Source organism: Penicillium robsamsonii (genome assembly GCF_028829455.1).
Source record: "Penicillium robsamsonii strain IBT 29466 chromosome Unknown utg000001l_segment0_segment0, whole genome shotgun sequence".
In the NCBI taxonomy this organism is placed as follows: domain Eukaryota; kingdom Fungi; phylum Ascomycota; class Eurotiomycetes; order Eurotiales; family Aspergillaceae; genus Penicillium; species Penicillium robsamsonii.
This window is the reverse complement of record NW_026643219.1, coordinates 6,281,606-6,303,077: the sequence shown is the minus strand read 5'-3', so window position 1 is coordinate 6,303,077 and position 21,472 is coordinate 6,281,606. Positions and strand designations below refer to the sequence as shown.

Genomic DNA, 21,472 nt, shown 5'->3' with positions numbered 1-21,472 from the left:
CAACCGCCTTTTGTCGAGAGATAAATTGAGATGGAGGCGTCGGAACGCGAAACGCGTCCATCACGTGATCGATAAAGTAATATTACTTCTTACGGCCTAGCTCCATTAGAGTAAACACACTCAGCGGCGTTATACAGCATCAGTGGGATTACGGTCGTTTCTATTATTTATACATATATTAACCAGTTTACTGTTTGGTTTGGAAAGAAGCTGAGAAATGAGGCACTGATTTCATGGGTCATTATGCAATGATAATACATATGTACAGTTTTACAAGACAATGCAACATAATTACAGAGAGGGTATCTGAAGCCCTTAATATTCCCCTTCTTGAGGGGACACAAGAAGAAACCAATATAATCAATCACGAGTGCGGTTCGGAATCCATCTCTTTATGAGGAACTCGCGGACCTTGTATTGGCCAAATAGTGCCCCAATATCATCAACTGAAGGGGCTGGCGGAGGCACTTCGACATAGCAGACGACCAAGCTCTTCAGCACCTGCGCCTGCACACGGCTGACACAGTGCATCCACCACCAGCTCCTCGCCTGCTTCTCTGCTGTGTAGTTCTTCCGTTCTTCTGTCTCGGACCAATAAGGATGGCTGTAGGAAGGAATGATGATGACTGCGAACTCGGCGTGGGAGAAGACCGGTCCACGGTTATAGAGCAGGTAATCGGTTCCGAATTTAACACCGGAGCGGATAACCCAGCCGAGGGACCGAAAGTGATGGTAGACGGTATAGGAGATCATGAAGGGATCATCTGGTTGGAGAGATGCGGAGCTATCACGGGCAGGTTGGAAGGAGTGGTTGCAGAACTGTTGAAGGAGGGCAGAGGTGGTGCTTGGCGAGGTCGCTTGGACCTCTCCGGATTTCAAGGGTGCATCGTAGATTTGCAATGCTCCAAGCGAGTAGGCAAGGAAGAATGCCTCTTCGTTGGATAGTTGAAGATGCTCCTCATTTGGAAAATCATCTACATCGAGGCTGTCGACGACGGAATCAGGCAATTGTAGTGACGAGGGCGAGTTGGATAGGAATTCTTTCTTTTGTACAACTGGTGAAAAGCGCACAGATTTGCCGTTAGAGGTCTCGGTTTGATTTTGTTCGCCGAGAGCGGCATTTTGTGCAGCCAATTCTCGCGCCTGCCGTGCCTCCAGCGCCCGAGCTTCTCTTGCTTTCTTCAAGGAGAACTTCTCCGTTGCAGTCGCTGTGACATTAGTCGTATCGTCTGTGGTTGACTGAGCATCTTGGTCAAGAGACTCAGAAGCACCGGATTCTCTAGCAGCCGCCTCGGCTTTGAGTCTTTCCTCGATGGCCAGCTTTTCCATCCGGGCACGCTCTAGCTTCAGTTCACGACGTTCAGTCCGTCGCAGTCTTGTAATCTCCTCACTGGTCTTGCCATCATGTAACCCTCTTCGTTTTTTCTCTCGCGCCAGCCAGCTGGGTTCACTTCGACTTAAACTACCCTTGCCGAAGAATCCCATCTGCCATAAAGCCTTAATGGATCTCTCGTCCGTAACATGGATCGACGAGGTGGCCTTGTCAAAGTAGGCCGAATAGACTTCTTGACGGGGCGGGGAGATAAGGAAGGTAAGGTACGAGAGAGCGACGCTTATAAGAGAAAGAGGGTTATGAGGAATTACAGGAGGAACGTGATGTACATTGACCGGAAGAGGAAACTGGTGAATCTGTCTGAAGTTTGGCCTAGGAGGTCGAGGGGCACGAGGCGGACGCGCATCTGATACAGGCCCTGACTTGGCCACCACGGCCTTGTCCATGCCGGTTACTGGAGTGGCCATCCTGGGAACCACTACTGGATGAACAAAATATTCAATGTCCTAAACACAAAATTCGAGGTTAGCGAACTGTGCTGAAACATGCGAATGAAATAATCGTCATGGTAATATCTTCTCAGATACCGTTGTAGTCAATTCAGCGGATCATCGACAGGCAACTAGAAATCAAAGTGTCGCCTGCCTGAGCTAAATAAATGGTGTCATCACCGAAGGTGAAGGATGGGCTGAAGGGGAGAGTGTAGAAAAAGCTGAGGAGCATCTTACCTAGAAGTATCTGTGTGGATGAACAACCTGAATCAAGTGTCAATTAGTGAAGCCACCCATGGCTCTGCACATTAACAGAGCTCGAAGGTCATTTAAAAGAGATTATTTTCTCTTCGCTGGTCAAGTGCGAGAGAAAAAGGAAATTTTGCGGTCGAAAGCTCCGTTTAAAAAGCACTCCGTGACTAAGCAATATGGTCCGAGCTCTTCCTCGTCGAGAAAAAATTCCTCCACTTATCGCCGACGCAAGTACTAACACAGGACTATTCATCAAATACCGTCAAGTGAGTTTCTAATTCGTGTTCCAAGTGGTCTATTGTTCATGTGCTAATATTGCTATCTCCAGAATGCATCTTATGGTATGTTTTATTGCGACGTCGAAGCGAGCGAATCTTCAGCTCCGTTCGGAGATCAGTCACTAATTTTTTAACGAACAGTACACCCTCACCGCCGATGGCAAGCGTGCCTACACCTTGAAGAAGGTACGGAAATCTTTGCGCTGGGGAGACTGCCGCTTTTTAGCGAACATGCGGCTCCTCGAATCACAATTTCAACTTTGGACAATGATGCTAATTTTTGGCAACTATAGGTCATTAACGGCGAGGTCACCAAGTCCGCTCACCCCGCTCGCTTCTCCCCCGATGACAAGTACTCTCGGTAAGTAGCACTTTCCTTATACATGACGCACAATGGAAGAATTGGACACTGACCTCTTTCCCAGTCACCGTGTCACCCTGAAGAAGCGTTACAACCTTCTCCTCACCCAGCAGACCGGTATGTCGAACCTCTTTTTCCAGAAGCCTACTCTCTCAGAAGTACAAGAAACTGACATTTATCGTTCAGAGGCCCCTGTTAAGGCTTGAATGGATCAACACTGGGAAAAATGAATTACCGGGTGGCATAGCCCATGTTTTGGCGAATGGTGTTTTTCTTGCGGTCAACGGATGGCTGAGATGTCCATACATACTTGTTTTGCTATCCTCGGATAATCTATTCGGGGCTTCACCTAGAAATTCTGGAGAATACGATACCTGATCTAGGTAATCAACAAGGATTTTGTTAAATGTTCATAAAGAGCCCTATGGATTGGCTATATTCTATGTTCAACCGTAAATCACAAGACAAGACATGGTCATTCCTCATAAAAAGGTCGACAACCACCATGACAGCGGTATTGACCAAGTGAACTTTTTTCTTTCCATGCCCCAAAACTCCGGCCCATGTAATCAAGATGCAAAGTCATCCACATAGCACATTTAGGAGCGCTTCTTCGAGTTGACATTGCGGCCAGCACCGACCTTGGTACGACCGCCAGCCCTGTTGCGTTCGCCGGTCAAGATACCAGGCAGGTAATCTTGGTCCATGAGATCACGCTCACGACGCTGTCGTCGCTCTTCTTCTTGGTTGGCGCGGACATACTCCTTCTGATCTTCGGCAAGCACGAGCTCGGTACCCCATCCGCGCTGGCCACCGCCGCCCTTCCACTTGCCGTTCGAGCTGCCTGCAATCGGCTTGGGAACGCTGTATACATTGCCGCGTTTGTTCCACTGCATGTTCTTCTTCAGGTGCATTGTGAATGCGCCGTTGGCAGTAGTCGTGCATGAGACACGAGTGAGAGTATCCTTGCCACAACGAGGGCAGAACTGCTTGTTCATCTCTTTGGTGGTCAAGAAGCAAGCGTGGCAGCGCTTGATGAAGGTTCTAAGATGCTGGATCTTCTGGAGGGTGGTGGTAGACAGAAGGTTGAGGTTCATTTGGAGGAGAACGTTTTGACACTATACGGAATCAGCAATGGGTCGATATACAGACGTTGTGTGGAGTGTACTTACCGCAAAATCAGTGGTCATAGTCGCAACCTGCATTGTCTTGGGTGCAGCAGTAAGAGTCGCGGTCCCAGATTCATCATCGGCAAGACGCTTCTTATAGTTAGAGGGTGTGATCCATTCTCCGTCGTCAGAGTCACCGGCATCATCCTCTGCATCCTGATCTTCGTCCTTCTCTTCTTCCTCGGCAACCGCAACAGCAACCTCAGCGATTTCGTCGGCCTCGTTGGTTTCAGTAGTATCTTCCTCCTTTGGAGACTCCTCCTGGGCATCTGAGACTGTGGTCTCCTTCACTCCCTCTGTAATGGCTTCCACCTCCGCATCCTCAAGCTTGGTCTCCTCAGACTCCTGCTTCACAGGCGGTTTTCCATTGATTTGCTTCTGTCCAGGGACGCTTCTTAACCGCCAATCTCCTTCGTTTTTTTCACACTCAATTTCATAGGCAAGAGCGAGGACCTCAATATCGGTTCTACTCAGGACAGAACGGTCACCGGTCTTGCGAGCGAATTCGCTAATGATATTGAAGCTCTTGGGTGTGGGGGATCGCTGCTTCAAGAAAGGCAAGTAGAGGGTCTCGACACGTGCGCGGGCATCGGGATCGCGGATCTCGGCCACGACCGAGGGGGTGGTGATAATTTCGTCGCACTGGGCAAGGAGGGTTGAAAGCGGCGGGGTATTCTTAAGAATCGGGCCAGCGTCCAGTACGATTGTGTGGACGGGCTTGGTGGATGCGGCAGTAGTGTCTGCCATGTTGTCCTATATATTAGGACTATTCCCACTGATCGACAATGAGAAAAGACAAGATCGTTGGCGACTTGAAAGAATTGATTGAGTTGTGGAAAGGAAATTTCTCTGTGAACAGTGGCCTGTGCGTCCTTATCGGACTATCTTATCGACTATCCAAATCTACTACAATTCCAGCACCTTCGTCTTTTTACATGCAATTGGACATCAGAAGGCTTTCATTGTACCTTTATTTGCTTGTTGTCTGATAATCACATTATTGTATCCAACACTATATACCATACTGAAGACAGGTTGGTCAAACTAGAGACCATGACCCTGAGGTTGTCAATATATTCCACAACACTTGGATGTTCTTACACCCATCCCAAGTTATACTTGGGAAAAGTCGTCTTCGCAAATTAAGGCACTTACCGCTTTTTATCCCCTATCTAACTACATATAAGACCGAGAGAGGGGGAAAATATCTTGTAAAAAAGACATCACATGGCCGCTTAAGCGGGTCAACTGTCGAACGAGGGAATTTTATCCCCATAGCGGAGGTTAATCTCTAGGAACAGATCCTTCTGGGCCTTAACAGAAGCAAGATACCTTTCTTTCTTTCAAACAGGACGCAACACCCAATTGCCCACATGTTGAGACATCAGCAGATGTTGGAAATCAGGCCAGTAGGTTGCCGATGCCTCACCGGGCTGGGTAAAGTGTCTCTCCAAGTAGTAAGCAGAAAGTGACATTTATAGGCCACACGAACTTGGTCGTCCTTTGCGACAGGATTCGAAGTGTCATAAAAGGCATACCCACAATAGAGAACCCATATCCGATGATTCTATGCAAATTGCTTCAAACAGTGCAAGTTTCAAGATTAGTACCATGAATCTCACGCATGCTAGTTATCCTTTCTTTGTGATATTCCCTATATTAGGGGCATGTGCATTGCATGTTTCAATCTGCAGACTCAACCAAAACCCCAAAGGTCCTTGTGGAAAAGGAAATTGAAGGGAAAAAAAAGAACAATCGCATAGAGAGTTGTTGCAGGCTGTAAGGAACCATAATCACTTGTCGCGTTTTAATCAGCAGCGGCTTGATTTAGAACATGGATCTGACATATTGGTTCAAGTGGCTTGCACAGCCCATAATAACTCCAGAGGGGTTTGGGCCTATGGTATGCAACAAGTTGTCTAGATGTCAATCAGGTGGGTTCCTAACAAGCTGCTCGCAGGAGAATTCTCAGATGCGGAATCTCTTGAGATGTTTGTAAACTCGAAGCGATCGACAAAGCCATGAGAGACGGTTAATACACGTGGAATACGGAATGCACTCCAATCGGGCTGCCCCGACCCTAATGTGAAACCGGCTAGCTGCAGCAAAATGGCTGACCAGTGATAAATGGGTAGCAAGGAGATTCACTCCCATGACACCGACTGGAGTATGCAGTAGGTATAGAACCGTCTTGGCGTGTCAAATTGCCGAAAAGTGTGACAAGGGAAGCATTCGATGGGTTCTCATGTATTACTTCCCGTTGTCTCCTTCCCGTCGTCACGAAAGTTTTAGGCGTCAAGTGTCATTATCCATCAAATTAGAAGCGGTTGAGGTAAGTACATAAGGGGAACAGTCAGTTCTTAATAGAAACTAGATCCGACGTTTTAGATTAATTCAAGACTCAAGTCCCAAGCTGCCATGACAACTCAGCAAGCAAGGCAACCTGCATGCAACAATGCATAGCACCTTGCGCCCTGCATATTGACAGGAGTACAGAATACATAAGTATTCCACTACAGGATTCGAAAATGTGGCAACTAGGAATGAACATCCATGCTTTTCTTGATTCTGCGAGGACAAAGAATCAAATATCGGTAAGTGTGTATCCAAATGAATAGCCCTAATGGTACTCCGTAGTAGTATGTGACAAGTCAACTTAACCGGCGCCACGTTGACAAGGTCTTTTAGCCACACACTTTTGGTAAAAAGTCAAAGAGCATGACATTTTAATTGCTTTTGTTGAATTCTTCCAAAAAATTCAACGCATTCCCACGAGTTGAATTGCATGTTAACCAGCTTTGGACGTTGTGAGACGCCACTAGTCAAGTTTATAAGATAAACCTGCGACCGACTCTTTTGTGTGAAAAACATTGACAAAATATATTTGGCAGGTTTCATAAATTGAATATATCCTCATATTTGAGAAAGTAAACGAAGCTTTTCGGGAGCAGATCCGGGGCAAGGGAAAACGGATCCCTTACAAGACTCTCTGGTACCATTATCGATTGCATGTGGCTGAGGTTTCAACGAATGGGAGATTTAACTCTCCCGTATCTCCATTCGATATTCAATTAGACACTCTTTTTTCTAGCCTTGGGTGGATCTGTCGCAGAGGGAGTAATTGAGTGGCAATGAGTAAGCGCCCCTTACACATCAAGGTAGATGAGCTTAATATAGCCCTAACATGCGAAATGAAACAGTGTCTACGGTGGGCTGCTTTTCTCGGTCAACTTTTGAGACATATCCAGCCTTGTTCTGACCTTTTCTCGAATCTCCAAGGTAACAAAATGAGGGGCAAACGAGAGGGGTATAGGTCGAGTCGATCAAGTCATATATAGAGTATTCAGACAAGGGTCGTGTTCTGATCAATCAAGAGTGTCTGTGCAGCCTGGTGTTTCGGGTTTTTACCGTTCGCCTCCATTATCGTTTGCACCGCGCCTTCATGGCCTGGTAGTTTGGTTCGTGTGGGGGGGGGTTATGGGAGTTGACTTTTAATTTAGGTACATTGACGAGCATGACCATGATTTAGAAGACAGTACATAATCAAGAGCTTTAACATTCGACGCCCTGAAACACATATTGATCCCCACAGCCGAGCAGCTCTCTACATGTAGATCTACTGCAGTGAGAGGCTCGATGGGCAGATTGATACATAGGGTTGGCTGACTTCAGGACAGCATAGTCTTAAGATCCGCTGGTCATCATCAATTCCTATAAATGCTTCTTCAGTGTCACAGTCGGAGATGATCGGATATCAAATAAGATGATCTCCGAGGTGTTTGTGATCAAGCACCGTATGCAAGTCTTGCGTCATGGCATGCTCAAAGTGATTTGGAATTGTTTTGACTATTGTATAGTTATAGTACCCCAGCAACTGAGAAACTAATGATATTTCGTGGAAATAAAGTTGCCGTGCGTCAATTCAATGAACGAAGCAAGAATAGCCTCTACGTAGTGCTGTCCAAATCGAACCAGTAAGTCAAGCGGATCGTCATGCGATCGACAGGAATAGCTTGGAATTATTGAACCATTCAGAGCCAGGCAGACGGAAGGGGTAAGTGGTTCTAGGGTCTCAGAATAGGGTGTGGGAAATTGATATATTAACCCTGCAGAGTGTAATTTAGTCCCATGCAAATTGCATCCACAGCCACCAAGTTCAAGGAAGAAAAGAAAGGAAGAAGAACGCGAAAGCAAAAAAAAAAAACAAAAGAAACATCATATAGACGTGTGGTTACAAAGCCACAGATGTACCTACCGAGTCCATCCGGGGTCGACACTGTACCCGATTCGTTGTATGCAGCCCCTTGCGCTGCACGCTGCTGCAAACACGCTTCCCAGACGGGGATGCTGTCTCGCGTCAAAAGCATTAGGCCGCTCATCCGAGGAGTGAGGAGAGATAAAATGGTTGATAATTTAGGGAATTGGTATTCTCTGTCTCTTAAAAAGGGATAGTGGATTCTCTCCTAGGCCGTTTGGTTTCTGGGGCTGCATTGTTTATGGCGACGCTGCGTATCAGGTTTATGCACTTAGCATTATAATACGGCGATATCCTCTTGGGGGTTTCGCTTTTTGGTGGATCGAGAGATTATTCTCCTCTCACTCCTTTGTGTATTATATCAGTCGTATATCAGATCTAGATCTACTGATCTGATCGTTGGACTGTTCCCCGGCCCTCTTTGGGGAGTGCCATCCCTTCGTTTCCCCCCCCCCCCAAAGCCACAAGATCGCTTGACGATGAATTCATTGCACTCTCGGGATGGGATCTTCAGGCGAGATAATGACGGCATACTTATGTCCTCCCGTGGCGAGCAAGCCATGGTTATAAGCGTTGTGTTCACGACCTTGGCAACCTGCTTCGTGGCGATGAGGATGTATACTCGTGTAAGACTTATGAGACGAGTGGAAGCAAATGACTGGATGGTTATTATCGCACTGGTAAGTTAGGTCATTGATACCCAAGAATACTACATATTGATACAGATGCATAGGTGAATTCATATGTTTTCATGGGTCTCGACATTGTCGAATGCGTTAGTGGCATAGGGACACATATTAAAGACATCCCACCGCCCATCCTGGAGCGACAGATGAAGGTGAGCTTGCCCTAAGCGGGGTCGTCAACTATCAATCTTAACAAACAATCCGAATAGGCTTTCTGGCTCACCATTCCTTTCTACAACGCCGCCGTTCTCTGCGCCAAAGCTTCGATTCTGATGCAGTACTGGCGAGTCTTCCCAACCCACCGCATGCGCGTCGTCTGCTGGATCATGATCAGCATCCTTGCCATATATGGTACATGGGCAGTGATCAGTGCATTCCTCAACTGTATTCCCGTCACCAAGTTCTGGGACCCGTCAATCGAAGGTTTCTGTTTGAACAAGACCAACCTCTGGTTCTCCAATGCTAGTATGCATATCGCAACCGATATTGCTATCCTGATCATTCCCATCCCGGCTTTAATGGCAGTCGACTTGCCCCGAAGACAGAAGATTGCTTTGATGATCATGTTCGGTCTAGGTGGCTTGTGAGTTATTCCATTTCAGACACCAACCGTCCGAGAACTAAACTAACACTCACTAGTGTCTGCATCACCAGTATTGTCCGTCTAATCAGTCTAAAAAAGATCGCCGATTCATCCGATCCCACTTGTACGTATCGTTTCACTCAGTTTTACCTTAGAAAGCCAAACTAACACAATCCAGTTGACAACGTTGGCGCTGCCTCCTGGTCCGCCATAGAATGTAACACGGGCATAATATGCGCCTGTCTACCAACCCTAAAACCCCTCCTCGCCCGCATCTTCCCAGGAATGATATCGACCTTCAATGCCAGCCGTCCCACCCGCGGTGACACAACCCAGCGCAACTCCGACTGGAACGGTGATGCATCAACCCTGGGCGCACCCGGCGAAGAACATGAGTACGGCGCCGGCGATCCGGAGCGCGTTCTCGCTCTTGTTCCTGGTACTGGGATAAGGTCTAGTTTTAAGCGCTGGACGAGAGAGGAAGAGAAGAAGCTGACACATATTGCTGCAATTTCTGCGCCTCGTCCTAATATGATGATGCATCCTCGTGCTTTTCCTCCGGCTTATCCTCCGGCTTATCCTCCGGCTTCGGGGGTGCCGTTTTAAGTGTCTGTTGCTGTATAGACGCACGCGCCTTTGGGCTTTGAATGGCTCATGCAGTCATGTTGGGGCTTGGAGTATAATGTCATATACCCGTCGGATTTTCCTTTTGTTTCTCGGAAGAGTTGCACCACGTTCTTTGGGCCTGGCGGTTGTCGGGCCATGATTACCCTGTGGGTATACCCTCATTTTTCTCTTTTTTATATGTCATTTTAGAATATAGTAATCTGGAATTTAGGCTTGGAAACTTGGATATATAGATAATGGAGGTACAGCAATCGAATGAAGCAGATAACTTAATACCGAAAGTTGGAAGAGCAATGGTCAGGATGAAGCCACTCGGCTGTAGTTCAATACACGCCTAAAGCGTAGAATAACGAGACAACCCGTATATAACAGGCATGCAAAAAGGAGAGAGGGCTCTATACCGCCCAGAGCAGAATGCGAAATTATCGATCTAAAAATCGGTAAACTCCTTGTCGACTTGTTCGTAATGATCGAAGAATCCCTTGAATAACTTGACACCCAGGCCGGGGTCCAAGCTTCCGGTAGTTGCCCGGATACTGTGCATGCTCAACTGCGGGATGCCGCAGTCAATAGCCCTCATACCAATCTGGGCACTGGTCATGGGCCCGATAGTGCCACCGCTGCGAGAGTCATTGCGAATCTGGAAGACCTGCAGGGTTGACCCACAGCGCTCTGCAACTCGCCTGATGACGGCCTCACTGACGCTGTCGGTACTCATGTGGCCGTTTGAGTCGGCGGAGACTGCCACGCCGACGTTGAGGCGGGGCGCGTGGTTCTCGAGGTAGACATTAAGGAAGTTCGGGTTCACTGCGTGGATGACATCTGATGACACCAAGAAGCTGTTGGCCACTGTCTGGGAAAGGAGGCTGGGGCCGTAGTTGCCCTTCGCGAAGGCCTCGGTAATCCGCTCAATGACGCTACTCATAAAGTTCGACCGGGCACCTTGGCGGAGCAAACTACCAATCTCTTCATCATCGAACATACCAACCATCTTCACGGTTCCGGTCGAAGTGCTGTCCGAGGAAGCAATGAGCGCTTCCTGTGCAGCATAGCAGCAAAGCTTATCGTCAATGCGACCGGCGAAGATCATGTCCTTCTCCAGACCGCCTAGTTGAGCGGGTTGGATATCAAAGAGTTCCAATTCCCAGTTAACAATAGTGCTGTAGTCTGTGATACCAAGCTCCTTGGAGATGATCTTCACAAGCTTCTCAGGCTGGGTAGAGGTAAATGTGCCAAACTTGACGTTGCTTGAGTCAACCTTGGAATGTTCAAACAGATCAGAGTTATCAATTCCGATGACAGGCACCATTTGAGTTTCCTGGTTGAATGGGCCATTCGCAGGAGAACCGAAATGGGGAGCGAGGGTAGGCACACGAGCGATAGGCCAATCAAGTTTGACCAGCTTAGTGTCCACCTTGCCAGTTTCCGGGTCGCGGACGAGCACGCGACCACCAATACCGAGATCACGATCCCACCAAGTATTGCCGAGACCACCGGCGTACGGGGCAACGCCGAGCTGCTGGAAGCCTGCTTTATTGGGTAGCTTGGACACGGGCTTCAGCTTAGCAGTCAAGGCATCGACGTGGCCAGCAACGATAGCCACACCATTTCCACTCTCATATTTGGAGCCAATATTGAAAGCGATCAGAGAGCTGCCGTTGCGGGAAGTGTAGAACTTTCCGCCTCGCTTGAGCTCCGATGTCCACACCGCTCGCTCGGAGAGGTGCTTGTAGCCATGGTCTTCGAGCTGCTTGGAGAAGGATTTGACGGCGTGGAAAATCGTGGGGTTAGATGTCATAAACTCGCAGTATGGCTTGGAGTAATCCTCGGGGTGAACGGGCTCATCGGCGATGGCTTGCTGAGCTCGGACTGGGAGTGCTGCAGGTACAGGCATGAAGGGATTGGGCAGCTGAGCGGAGATTTGTGAAGCCCATGGCATATCGAGATCTTGGGTGGAACTGTATTTTCTGGTCATATTTGTAAATGGAGTGAGTTATGTGAGTGTAAGGAAGAGGGAAAGTTGGAGAGATGACTCGTGAGGGGAAAGGCGGAGTCCCGGGGGCTGGTACCTGACCCAGATGCCCCTTGCTTATCGCCGAGTCCGGTCGACTGATAACAAGTTCACTTGTCCACTGTTTACTGACGTCTGACTACATGTTCTTTTCTTATAGGTCAGATAACATGTACTTCTGTGCACATACTTCAGAGAAGAAAGCCATTAATCTCGTCGCAATATATTTGGCTTAGTAAATGCTTAGTTCGGAGCTACGAATCGCATACATCAAAACTAAGCCCCATGACGCCATTTGCTAGGTCGGTTCTAGTAAATCTGCGAAGACAACATTTGAGTAGGAAAATTATTAAGATGGGCTTCTGATATTCCCTTATGATGTGTACTCGAGCGATCTAGATGTCAAGTGGTCTTGAAACGCTCATGGAATATACTATTTCTCTGCACCTAAGCCACGATATATATCCGGAAACCATTGCATTTCACCAACTCTCGTGGGTTTATATGATACAGCAAATAATTGACCAGTAAATAAAGCCGATGAGCCTGTGCGCAAGACACCTCGTGCATCAACACCAAAATAATATATCATCGCTTCTTTTCTTTAAGCGACGCTTGAACCCTTCACGGGGGGCATTTTACTGCCCCCGAAATCCACACATCTGAGATTTCTAACCCCAAATGGAAGCACCCCATGCTGCCAGAGATATAATGCTAATTATATACCAGCATTATGATAGATTCCTCAAAATGACCTCAGGGATACCTTTGCCTGAGGCATATCCGCATCATCGTGATGTCAGTTGACAGAAAACGCCCCAAAACCGGGAGTTTCAACATTTGCAATATACTACCAAGGAACATCACAAGAATAAATACATAGTCTGAGTATAAAGCTTTCTTGGAGTTCCTCTCCTCCCCCCCCAACGCATAAATTCCACAGATCCCAATCATACACACGCTCAAATATATTGAAAATGGCGATGACCCAGGCAGCAAACCTGGTAGAAAATATTCTCGGCCACGGTGATAATGCAACAATTACCACTGATGTGTCTAGTTACGACAATGAGTATGGAGTGGAGACTGGAGAGATGATTCAAGCTACTACATGGCAAGGGAAGAACCGAGTCAAAGTTGGTAAGAGAGACAATTATCGAGTTAAAGCTTGTACGGATTGCTGATCACCGGGATTAGTGGAAATGCCCAAGCCACGGGTGATCGACCCTGGAGACGTGATTGTTAAGGTGACAGGAAGCACTATTTGCGGTAGCGATCTTCACCTGTATCACGGTATGAAGATAATTCCACGATCCGAGCGAGCGAGTGGACTGACACGACTGTGCCGACAAAAGGGGTCATTCCTCAGTTGGAGAAGGGAGACGTACTCGGCCATGAATGCTGCGGAGTTGTGGACAGTGTAGGCCCCGAGTCAAAGAAGGTCAAAGTCGGAGAACGAGTTGTTGTTTCTTTTCCGATTGCATGTGGGGATTGCAGGAATTGTCGGAGAGAGTACTATTCTCAATGTGACAGGACTAACGAGAATACTTTGACCAATGCTTTATATGGGAAACGAACGGCAGGTAAGTTGAGCAGAGTAGCACGATGTGCAATTCAGCCGTCCCTGAGGATCGCAAGTTCCATACTAAATTGGGAACAGGCATGTTTGGGTATTCCCATTTCACAGGTGGGTTTGCAGGTGGACAAGCCGAGTACATTCGAGTTCCATACGGCGATGTCAATCTGCTTCCCATTCCAGACGAAGTGCCAGACGAGAAGGCCCTTTATGTCTCGGATGTTATAGCAACATCATGGCACTGCGTGGTTGACACCGGTGTGAAGAAAGGAGATGTTGTTGCGATCTGGGGAGCCGGACCGATTGGGCAGATGTGTGCGCAGTTCAGCTTCTTCCACGGAGCTAGTCGAGTCATCCTTATCGATGGAGGTAACGGCGCATGGCGATTGGACTTTGTAAAGACCAAAGTGCCAATGGTTGAGACAATCAATTTCACTGACCTGCCCAGAGGCGAGTCAGTGACATCACAGGTACAAAAGATGGTTGAGGGCGGACCCGATGTTGCTTTGGAGTGTGCAGCAGGTGAATACGCTAAAGGATGGGCACATTACTTCGAGCAGCTGCTTGGGATGGAGACGGATACCTCGGAGTTGTTGAACGAGATGATTACTGCCGTTCGCCCATTTGGCCATGTTGGGGTGACAGGTGTCTATGCCGGATTTGTGAGTCCATCGAATTGCGGAAGAGTGAAGTATCTAACAAAACATTCTCAGACCAATCACTTCAACATTGGGGCTTTGATGCAAACAGGTGTTCATCTTATGGGCAACGGGCAGGCTCCTGTACACAAGTATTGGAAGCACCTCATGCACCTCATTCAGACCAACGATATCAATCCGCTGGATATGGTGACCCACCGAATCCGTTTGGAAGATATGGAGAAATTGTATGCGGTTTTCAATAAGCGAGAGATGGGAATGCAGAAGGTCTTCGTGCAGACCAAGCACTCTGCTCCTCCAGCAGACGGAGCTCCTCCTTTGACGGAATTGTGAGGCAGACCCGGGTCTTGGAAGTGTTCTGTGCCGATGTAAGCTCGTTAACGTAAGTGAAATACATTATTTTCTCAATACTTCATATTTACTCCCAATGGAGCTAAAAACTAAGAGGTATTCTGCAAATCAGATACTAAATAGAGGGAAGTAGAGATATTCTCGGTATTAGCTGGAATAAATTTGCTTGTATTCGACATTCGTTATTGCCATTCATATCAGCAGATGTTTCTTTTTTTTTTTCAATTGTGATGAGAACTGAGAACTGCGTCATCTCGGTTTATACTACCCGTTTCATGATACACCGAAAAGATATTACCGAGTATAGTGGATCGCTTTTTCGGATCGCCGAAAATGGGCCTTTAAACGGCATGGAAACGAGTATGCTCAATGGCGGCGACTTCTTTCCACGCAGTCCACTTTTTTTTCCACTGTCCATCCCTGCATACGCACATCACAAACAACTATGGCTGCTCTGGCTGTGAGTAAATGACGGTGTTCTCTAAATCGTTCCATGTGTGTGAAACTTCTGCCGTTCGGCTCTCGCTCGGAATGAGGTTAGAGGGGGGGGGGGGGGGGTGTTATCACTGATTGATAAGAATCTGCTGTGTTGGTCCAACCACCAACTACTTCTACAAAAAGGCGGCCCAATCACCCAGAAAGGAAAAAAACCACACCCAGAAAGAAATTAAAAGAGGAGGCAAATGTGCCGGTCTCCAGTTCAACCCTTGGATATCGCGCAAAGATGAGCGTTAGTGCCATCAGATAAGATCATAGACACCGAGAACGGCGGTACGAAACTCAATTCCCATGCTGATCCATATTCTCACCGCAGGGAATGACTCCTGGGAAAGTTCTTTCGCGCATTGGCACATTCCTATTGGCCCAGTCGCTGTTTCTGCTAGGTAATAGCTGTTGACCGGAAGTACGGGAGTCTTGCCCACCCATGGTCAATGGATTGGCGAGACACTCCACTCGAGCAAATTTTACTTTCACTGGAGGGTTCTGATCCGTGTCGCCTGTTATTGAGTCATCGACGATCAGGCGGGTCAACGTCAACGGTGAGCTGCATAGGAAGTTCTCAGCATGTTATACAATCAGGAATTGGGACGAGTTTATTCGCTTTTGCAGTGCTTTCTGTGCCAGTTCAGGTAATTAGGCTGACTCGAGCTATATGTAAGAAACACTAAAGTAGTCAGTGAAGATAATCAGATGATATATTGGAATAAGGAAGAATGTTGCGTCAGTCCACCAACGCTTTCTCGGAAGCATCTCCACTCATGGGGGGATTCTCGGATCAGATAAAAATTTCAAAGAGGATCCTCTCAGGATTAGGTTTAGCAAAATAGTTAACGAACCAATGGTTAACCAGAAAGAAAACAAGAAGAGCAAAGAACATTCACTGGCAAAAATACATATGCCGCCGAAAAGGCCAATGTCCGAAACCGGAATCATGTGAGCACATAATCTAATCTGATCATCACTTTTTCTCGGGTGTCCCCCTCCTTTCGAATTCCAATTCTCTCTTCTCTTTAACCCTTCTATACTATTTGTGTCCATTTCCAGTCGGATTATTCCATACACAGAGTTTGAAAGGAAGCTAGTTCTTTCTTCTCCAACTAGTCTTTCTCGCTTATCGGCTCATATGAGCACACTTCCGCTCTTCCGACCGAGAAACGGCTCGTGCGTGTGCCCCGACCACGCCCGACTAGTTGTTCCCAACTGACCTCAACACAGTATTTGAACATCAATTTGGTGTCAAAATGGCCAGTGGGGTGTCTATGACACCTGCTCCAGCTGGAGTTCCTGCATTGGCCCTCGCACCGGCGCCCACGCTGGCCGCTAGGCCCTCTGTAGCCCCATCCCCAGGACCGGGTACCCCCGGCTCCATCACCTCGAGAGAATGGGTTATCCCACCACGTCCCAAGCCTGGTCGCAAGCCAGCTACGGACACACCGCCAACAAAACGCAAAGCGCAGAACCGTGCAGCCCAACGAGCGTTCCGTGAGCGCCGGGCCGCCCGAGTTAGTGAACTGGAAGAGCAAATGAAGGAAATCGAAGATAGCCACGATATCCAGGTCGCCTCACTCCAACAGAAAATTGAAAACCTCTCCGGTGAAGTTGATCAGTGCCGCGAGGAGATGGGCTGGTGGCGCGACCGATGTCACGCCTTGGAGAAGGAAGTATCCATCGAGCGCAGCGCAAAGGAAGCTATTGTCAAGGAATTCCGATCATCTTTTGCTGGCCCTAATGTTAGCAAGCCTGTGCCCATTCCGGACTCTGTGCCCTTGCCACCTCGCAAGAGCAGAAGCTCCCGAATGGAGGATATTCAGCCTACTAGCACCGAACGTAACAAGGAAGATGGACAGATGAATGTGCCTCTAGGGTGCAGTAACTGCTCCAACGCCCACTGCCAGTGCATTGAAGATGCATTCGGCATGCCGATGGATACCCATGAATCATCTCGTGCTAGGCACCCACCTCATGGCGTGGGCAGCCCGGAACGCGATCATAGGGATCCTCACATCAAGCCCGACCCAGAAGAGATGGAAATCGACTTCACCGCTCAGTTCTCCAGTGCTCCAACTCAGTCTCACGACCATGATGTCTCCTCGCCCCCCGTTGATCCCTGTGGGTTCTGCCAGGACGGCACTCCCTGTATCTGCGCCGAGATGGCCGCACAGGAGCAGCAACGTGTACGCAACGCCAACACATTTGAGACCAACCGACTTGCACCAATCCAATCCATCTCCCAGTTTACCCCGCCCCCATCCGAGGGAGACGTCCGGTCTGAAGTGGTCCTCCCACCCATCAGCCAAGCAACCAACCCCTGTGCCAATGGGCCAGGCACCTGCGCCCAGTGTCTTGCCGACCCCCGAAGCACTCTTTTTTGCAAGACGTTGGCAGCCTCCCGGTCAGCGAGCGGCACTCCATCGGGAGGAGGCTGCTGCGGAGGTGCAGGAAAGGACGGCGGATGCTGCATGTCAAGAGATGCCCCCGCCACCGCGTCCAACCCGCGTAAGAACACCACCATGCCTTTGCAACCTCCCGCACCCAAGCCCGCTCCGCCCTCCGAGCTAACGCTCAGCTGTGCGGACGCCTTCACCACTCTATCCCGCCACCCAAACTTCTCCCGCGCCAGCGATGACATCTCAGCTTGGCTGCCAAAGCTACACACTCTCCCTAACCCCCGCGATCTCGCTCCATCAGACAGCCGCGCTGCTATGGAAGTCGAGGCCGCAAGTGTCATGGGTGTGCTGCGATACTTTGACCGTCGCTTCGCTGAAAAATAAACAATCCTCATTATGGATCTCACGCGTCCGGGTTCCCTTTTGCGTTTTTTCCGGTCCTCCCCCACATGGACACTTTTGATACCCATACCCCCTCCTCTCCCGGGCGCTCTATGTACTATCATACGGGCTTGTTTCATATCCTCCCTGTCCCTTTCGACCCCCACTTCCATAGGGAATAGATCTGGGCTTCGTGTATATTCATGTGGCTCGATTTATTCTCTGTCTCTCAACCCAAAAGCATGACATGTAAATTTTCTTTGGATCTCATTGGGCTTACCTGGTGCAAGCTGTCCTGGCCGCCATGAACATGGTCAGTGGTTGATCTGGTGGTCACTATGTTTTCGATCTCAATTCTCTCGTTTCACTAGACGGACGATTTTAGCGGCGTTTCTCTCTAAGGATTATGTGTACAACGTGGGTTTCTTAATGACCGAAACGATAGTTCTCCACAGCAATTTGCCTTTTTCTTCAAAACCGTAATTCGAGATGTAGACTAAGGAGATATGATTCCATTTTCAGGATGGTATATGTGATAGTGATAGACTCATTACCAAATTTGTTCTCGTGTACAGGGATTGCACATAAAGTGAAGAGCAAGAAAACGCCAAACACCAGCCCAGATGCTAAGTTGATGAGCCAGCAGTTTGAATATGGAAAGGAGCAGGATAAAAAAAGCAGGAAAGGAACAAGATCATCAAAGACCGAGCTTAACGTCCTCTTCCACGTCCACCACCACCACCACCACCACCGCCACCTCCCATTCCGCCCATCAACCCGCCCATTTGGCTCATTAGGCTCTGCATATCAGGCATACCCCCACCACCACCTCCCATCATCTGCATCATCTTGGCCATGTCAGGCATACCGGGCATACCACCGCCGCCAGCACCGCCCATGGAGGCCATGCGCTTCTGCATGGCAGCCATCTGCTGGTTCTTATTTCCGCCCTTCATCATGTTCTGAGCTTGCTGCATCTGCTTCTTCTGGCCACCAACACGCTTGGCCATGCCTGCCATCATGCGGTGCTGGGAGAGTAGGTCCTCGACCTCACGGACAGTGGTTCCACTACCGTGCGCGATGCGGACCATGCGGCTAGGCTGCTCGACGAAGTTCTTGCCATCGCCATCCAGCTCGGCTACAGTCATACTGTCGAAGATGTAGACCATGCGGCGCAGCTTCAGTGAACCGTCCTCGTCATCCAGACCCTGGGTCATGTTAGAGAGACCAGGGATCATCCCGGACAACTTGGACAGCGGGCCCATCTTCATGATGGATGTGATGTTCTCCCGGAAATCGCGCAGAGTGTAGATACCTTCTGCAATGTGCTTGTATGTTTCCTTGGCACCTGCGGAATCCTTCGTCATGGCCTGGACGTGCTCAACCAGTCCGGCGACATCGCCCATACCTAGTAGTTTCTGAACGAAGGCGCGGGGCTCAAATCGCTCCAGATCCATCATGTGCTCACCGGTACCAAGGAAGATAATGGGAGTGTGCGTAGCGGCGACAGCAGAAATCGCACCACCACCAGCGGCATGGCCGTCGGTCTTGGTAATAATAATAGCTCCAAAGTCTGCTGTTGCCTTGAAGGCTGCGGACTGGGCTTCGGCAGATTGACCGATTGTGCTGTCGAGGACGAGAATGGTCTGGTCTGGCGTCACGGCATCTTGAATTTGTGTCATCTCCGTGAAGAGCTCTTCCTCCTGTCGGTGGCGACCACTGGTATCGACAATGATGATATCGAAACGCTCCTTCTTAAACTTGGCCACACCCTCTGCGGCCACGACAGCAGGATCCGTCTGTGTCAGACTACCATAGTATGGGATCTTGGCCTTGGTAGCGTTTTGCTTCAGCTGATCAAAAGCACCAGCACGGAAGGTATCCGCGCAGACCAACGCTGTCTTGAATCCTCGCGTCTGGTAGTGCCGAGCTAGCTTTGTACACGTTGTTGTCTTACCCGCACCCTGCAAACCGACAAACATGATCACATTGGAGCGACCTTTCTTCGGCCGGAAGGACTCTGCATGCGGGTCGACCAATTTTACAAGCTCGTCGAAGACGGTCTTCTGGATCAGTCGCTTCTTGTTCACTGCGGCTGGAAGTGAGGCAAAGTTCACGCTGGCCTTAATCGATTTGCGTAGTGTTCCTACGAGACGGACGTTGACATCGGCGGAGAGGAGAGCGGCGCAAATTTCCTTAAGCATATCATCGAAGGCCTGTTGTTGTATTAGCGAGCTGGCTTGTGGGCCAAACTGGAGAACACATGGCATACCTTCTCATCGAGGTTATTGGACCTCGTCAGGTCATTGACGGCGGAATTGATTCGCCGCCCAAGGTCTTGGAGAACCATGGTAAATATGTGCGTAGATGTAAACAGTTAGAAAAGCTCCAGAATAAGACCGTAGTCGTCTATGATTCCGCGATGGAGGAGGGGTGAAGTGAAGCCCATCGGAAGACCAGAGAGGCGATGTGGAGGGGCCAATCGGAGAGCCGACAGTTTCTCACCGCCCCAAAAAAAAGTTGTGATATGCTTTTGGATCAGCGTCTTGACTTTCTTCTTTACTTGCATTATTACATTATTTTTTTGTGACAATGCCTCCTGCTGTTTCCAAAAAGCGCAAGGTCCTTGATGGCCTCAAGGGCAACACTGGCCGCAAGAAGAAGTTCGTCAAGCAGAAATTCTATCACAGCAGCTCCGAGGACGAAGAAGACGATGAGAACTTCAACCCCGTCAATCTTGAAGACTCCGACGCCGAAGAAGGAGGTGTCAAAGTAGCCAAGCCCTCGGCTCTCGACCTCCGCATGAAGAAGGCAAAGACACAAAAAGAAGCACCCGCACCGGAATCGAAAAAATCAGATGCTAGCGACTCAGACTCTAATGTCGCCGAGGACATTGAGCTAGCCGACGCAGACTCCAATTTTGGCGAGGAGATCGAGCTGGACGATGCAGATCTCGAGAACGACGACGATGAAAGCGACGCCTCTGGATCTGACGGATCCGACGATGATGATCTTTCCGACTCATCCCCAGCTGGCAAACCCACAGGCGCCAATCGCGGCCGAGCCGTCCCCAAGCGCAACGACCCTACCGCATTCTCAACCTCCATCTCCAAAATTCTGTCCACAAAACTTCCTACTTCCGCACGGGCTGATCCCGTTCTCTCGCGAAGCTCGTATGCCGCGAAGCTGGTGAACGAGGCTGCAGATGAGAAGCTCGACAACGCCGCACGGGCTAAGATGCGCGCCGAGAAGAAAGAAGAATTGGATCGCGGCCGTATTCGTGATGTGATGGGTATCAAGCGAGGAATTGCCGGCCCTGTTGCTGAGGAGGAGAAGCGTGTGCGCAAGATGGCGCAGCGTGGTGTCGTGAAGCTGTTCAATGCCGTTCGCGCGGCCCAAGTCCGGGGAGAGGAGGCCGCAAAGGATGAGCGCAAGAAGGGCACAATTGGTATGGGAGAGCGGGAGAAGGCTGCCAACGAGGTCAGCAAGCAGGGATTCCTTGAATTGATCAATGGAAAGAAGGGAAAGCCTTTGAACATCGAAGAGGCATGAGCTGGATCTACGATTACCC

The 21,472-nt window shown here is 49.1% G+C and overlaps 9 protein-coding genes across 9 annotated transcripts; 5 read left to right on the top strand and 4 right to left on the bottom strand.

The window, feature by feature from the left end:
- Nucleotides 1-360: 360 nt before the first annotated feature.
- sen2 (tRNA splicing endonuclease subunit SEN2) lies at nucleotides 361-1,800 on the bottom strand (the record flags this gene model as incomplete). The annotated part of the gene is made up of 1 exon (XM_057226720.1): nucleotides 361-1,800. One exon carries the CDS (start codon nucleotides 1,798-1,800, stop codon nucleotides 361-363), a length of 1,440 nt encoding a protein of 479 aa, XP_057090736.1.
- A 319-nt stretch (nucleotides 1,801-2,119) lies between these two features.
- On the top strand, nucleotides 2,120-3,039 carry N7447_002444 (H/ACA ribonucleoprotein complex subunit NOP10; the record flags this gene model as incomplete). The annotated part of the gene is made up of 6 exons (XM_057226719.1): nucleotides 2,120-2,307; nucleotides 2,405-2,417; nucleotides 2,496-2,540; nucleotides 2,648-2,715; nucleotides 2,780-2,832; nucleotides 2,902-3,039. 6 exons carry the CDS (start codon nucleotides 2,120-2,122, stop codon nucleotides 2,919-2,921), a joined length of 387 nt encoding a protein of 128 aa, XP_057090735.1. The 3' UTR covers nucleotides 2,922-3,039.
- A 275-nt stretch (nucleotides 3,040-3,314) lies between these two features.
- On the bottom strand, nucleotides 3,315-4,631 carry N7447_002443 (rRNA-binding endoribonuclease; the record flags this gene model as incomplete). The annotated part of the gene is made up of 2 exons (XM_057226718.1): nucleotides 3,315-3,833; nucleotides 3,888-4,631. 2 exons carry the CDS (start codon nucleotides 4,629-4,631, stop codon nucleotides 3,315-3,317), a joined length of 1,263 nt encoding a protein of 420 aa, XP_057090734.1.
- A 3,987-nt stretch (nucleotides 4,632-8,618) lies between these two features.
- On the top strand, nucleotides 8,619-10,014 carry N7447_002442 (uncharacterized protein; the record flags this gene model as incomplete). The annotated part of the gene is made up of 5 exons (XM_057226717.1): nucleotides 8,619-8,819; nucleotides 8,873-8,977; nucleotides 9,035-9,408; nucleotides 9,465-9,532; nucleotides 9,587-10,014. 5 exons carry the CDS (start codon nucleotides 8,619-8,621, stop codon nucleotides 10,012-10,014), a joined length of 1,176 nt encoding a protein of 391 aa, XP_057090733.1.
- Nucleotides 10,015-10,465: 451 nt separating this feature from the next.
- N7447_002441 (M18 family aminopeptidase) lies at nucleotides 10,466-12,010 on the bottom strand (the record flags this gene model as incomplete). The annotated part of the gene is made up of 1 exon (XM_057226716.1): nucleotides 10,466-12,010. One exon carries the CDS (start codon nucleotides 12,008-12,010, stop codon nucleotides 10,466-10,468), a length of 1,545 nt encoding a protein of 514 aa, XP_057090732.1.
- A 1,013-nt stretch (nucleotides 12,011-13,023) lies between these two features.
- Nucleotides 13,024-14,614, top strand: N7447_002440 (zinc-dependent alcohol dehydrogenase; the record flags this gene model as incomplete). The annotated part of the gene is made up of 5 exons (XM_057226715.1): nucleotides 13,024-13,186; nucleotides 13,244-13,339; nucleotides 13,402-13,629; nucleotides 13,707-14,284; nucleotides 14,336-14,614. The coding sequence occupies 5 exons, from the start codon at nucleotides 13,024-13,026 to the stop codon at nucleotides 14,612-14,614; spliced, it is 1,344 nt and encodes a 447-aa protein (XP_057090731.1).
- Nucleotides 14,615-16,374: 1,760 nt separating this feature from the next.
- Nucleotides 16,375-17,904, top strand: hapX (bZIP transcription factor HapX; the record flags this gene model as incomplete). Its single annotated transcript, XM_057226714.1, has 1 exon — nucleotides 16,375-17,904. One exon carries the CDS (start codon nucleotides 16,375-16,377, stop codon nucleotides 17,902-17,904), a length of 1,530 nt encoding a protein of 509 aa, XP_057090730.1.
- A 707-nt stretch (nucleotides 17,905-18,611) lies between these two features.
- On the bottom strand, nucleotides 18,612-20,251 carry N7447_002438 (RNA-binding signal recognition particle subunit SRP54; the record flags this gene model as incomplete). Its single annotated transcript, XM_057226713.1, has 2 exons — nucleotides 18,612-20,117; nucleotides 20,174-20,251. 2 exons carry the CDS (start codon nucleotides 20,249-20,251, stop codon nucleotides 18,612-18,614), a joined length of 1,584 nt encoding a protein of 527 aa, XP_057090729.1.
- A 242-nt stretch (nucleotides 20,252-20,493) lies between these two features.
- Nucleotides 20,494-21,453, top strand: N7447_002437 (rRNA-processing protein RRP15; the record flags this gene model as incomplete). Its single annotated transcript, XM_057226712.1, has 1 exon — nucleotides 20,494-21,453. The coding sequence occupies one exon, from the start codon at nucleotides 20,494-20,496 to the stop codon at nucleotides 21,451-21,453; it is 960 nt and encodes a 319-aa protein (XP_057090728.1).
- Nucleotides 21,454-21,472: the final 19 nt, after the last annotated feature.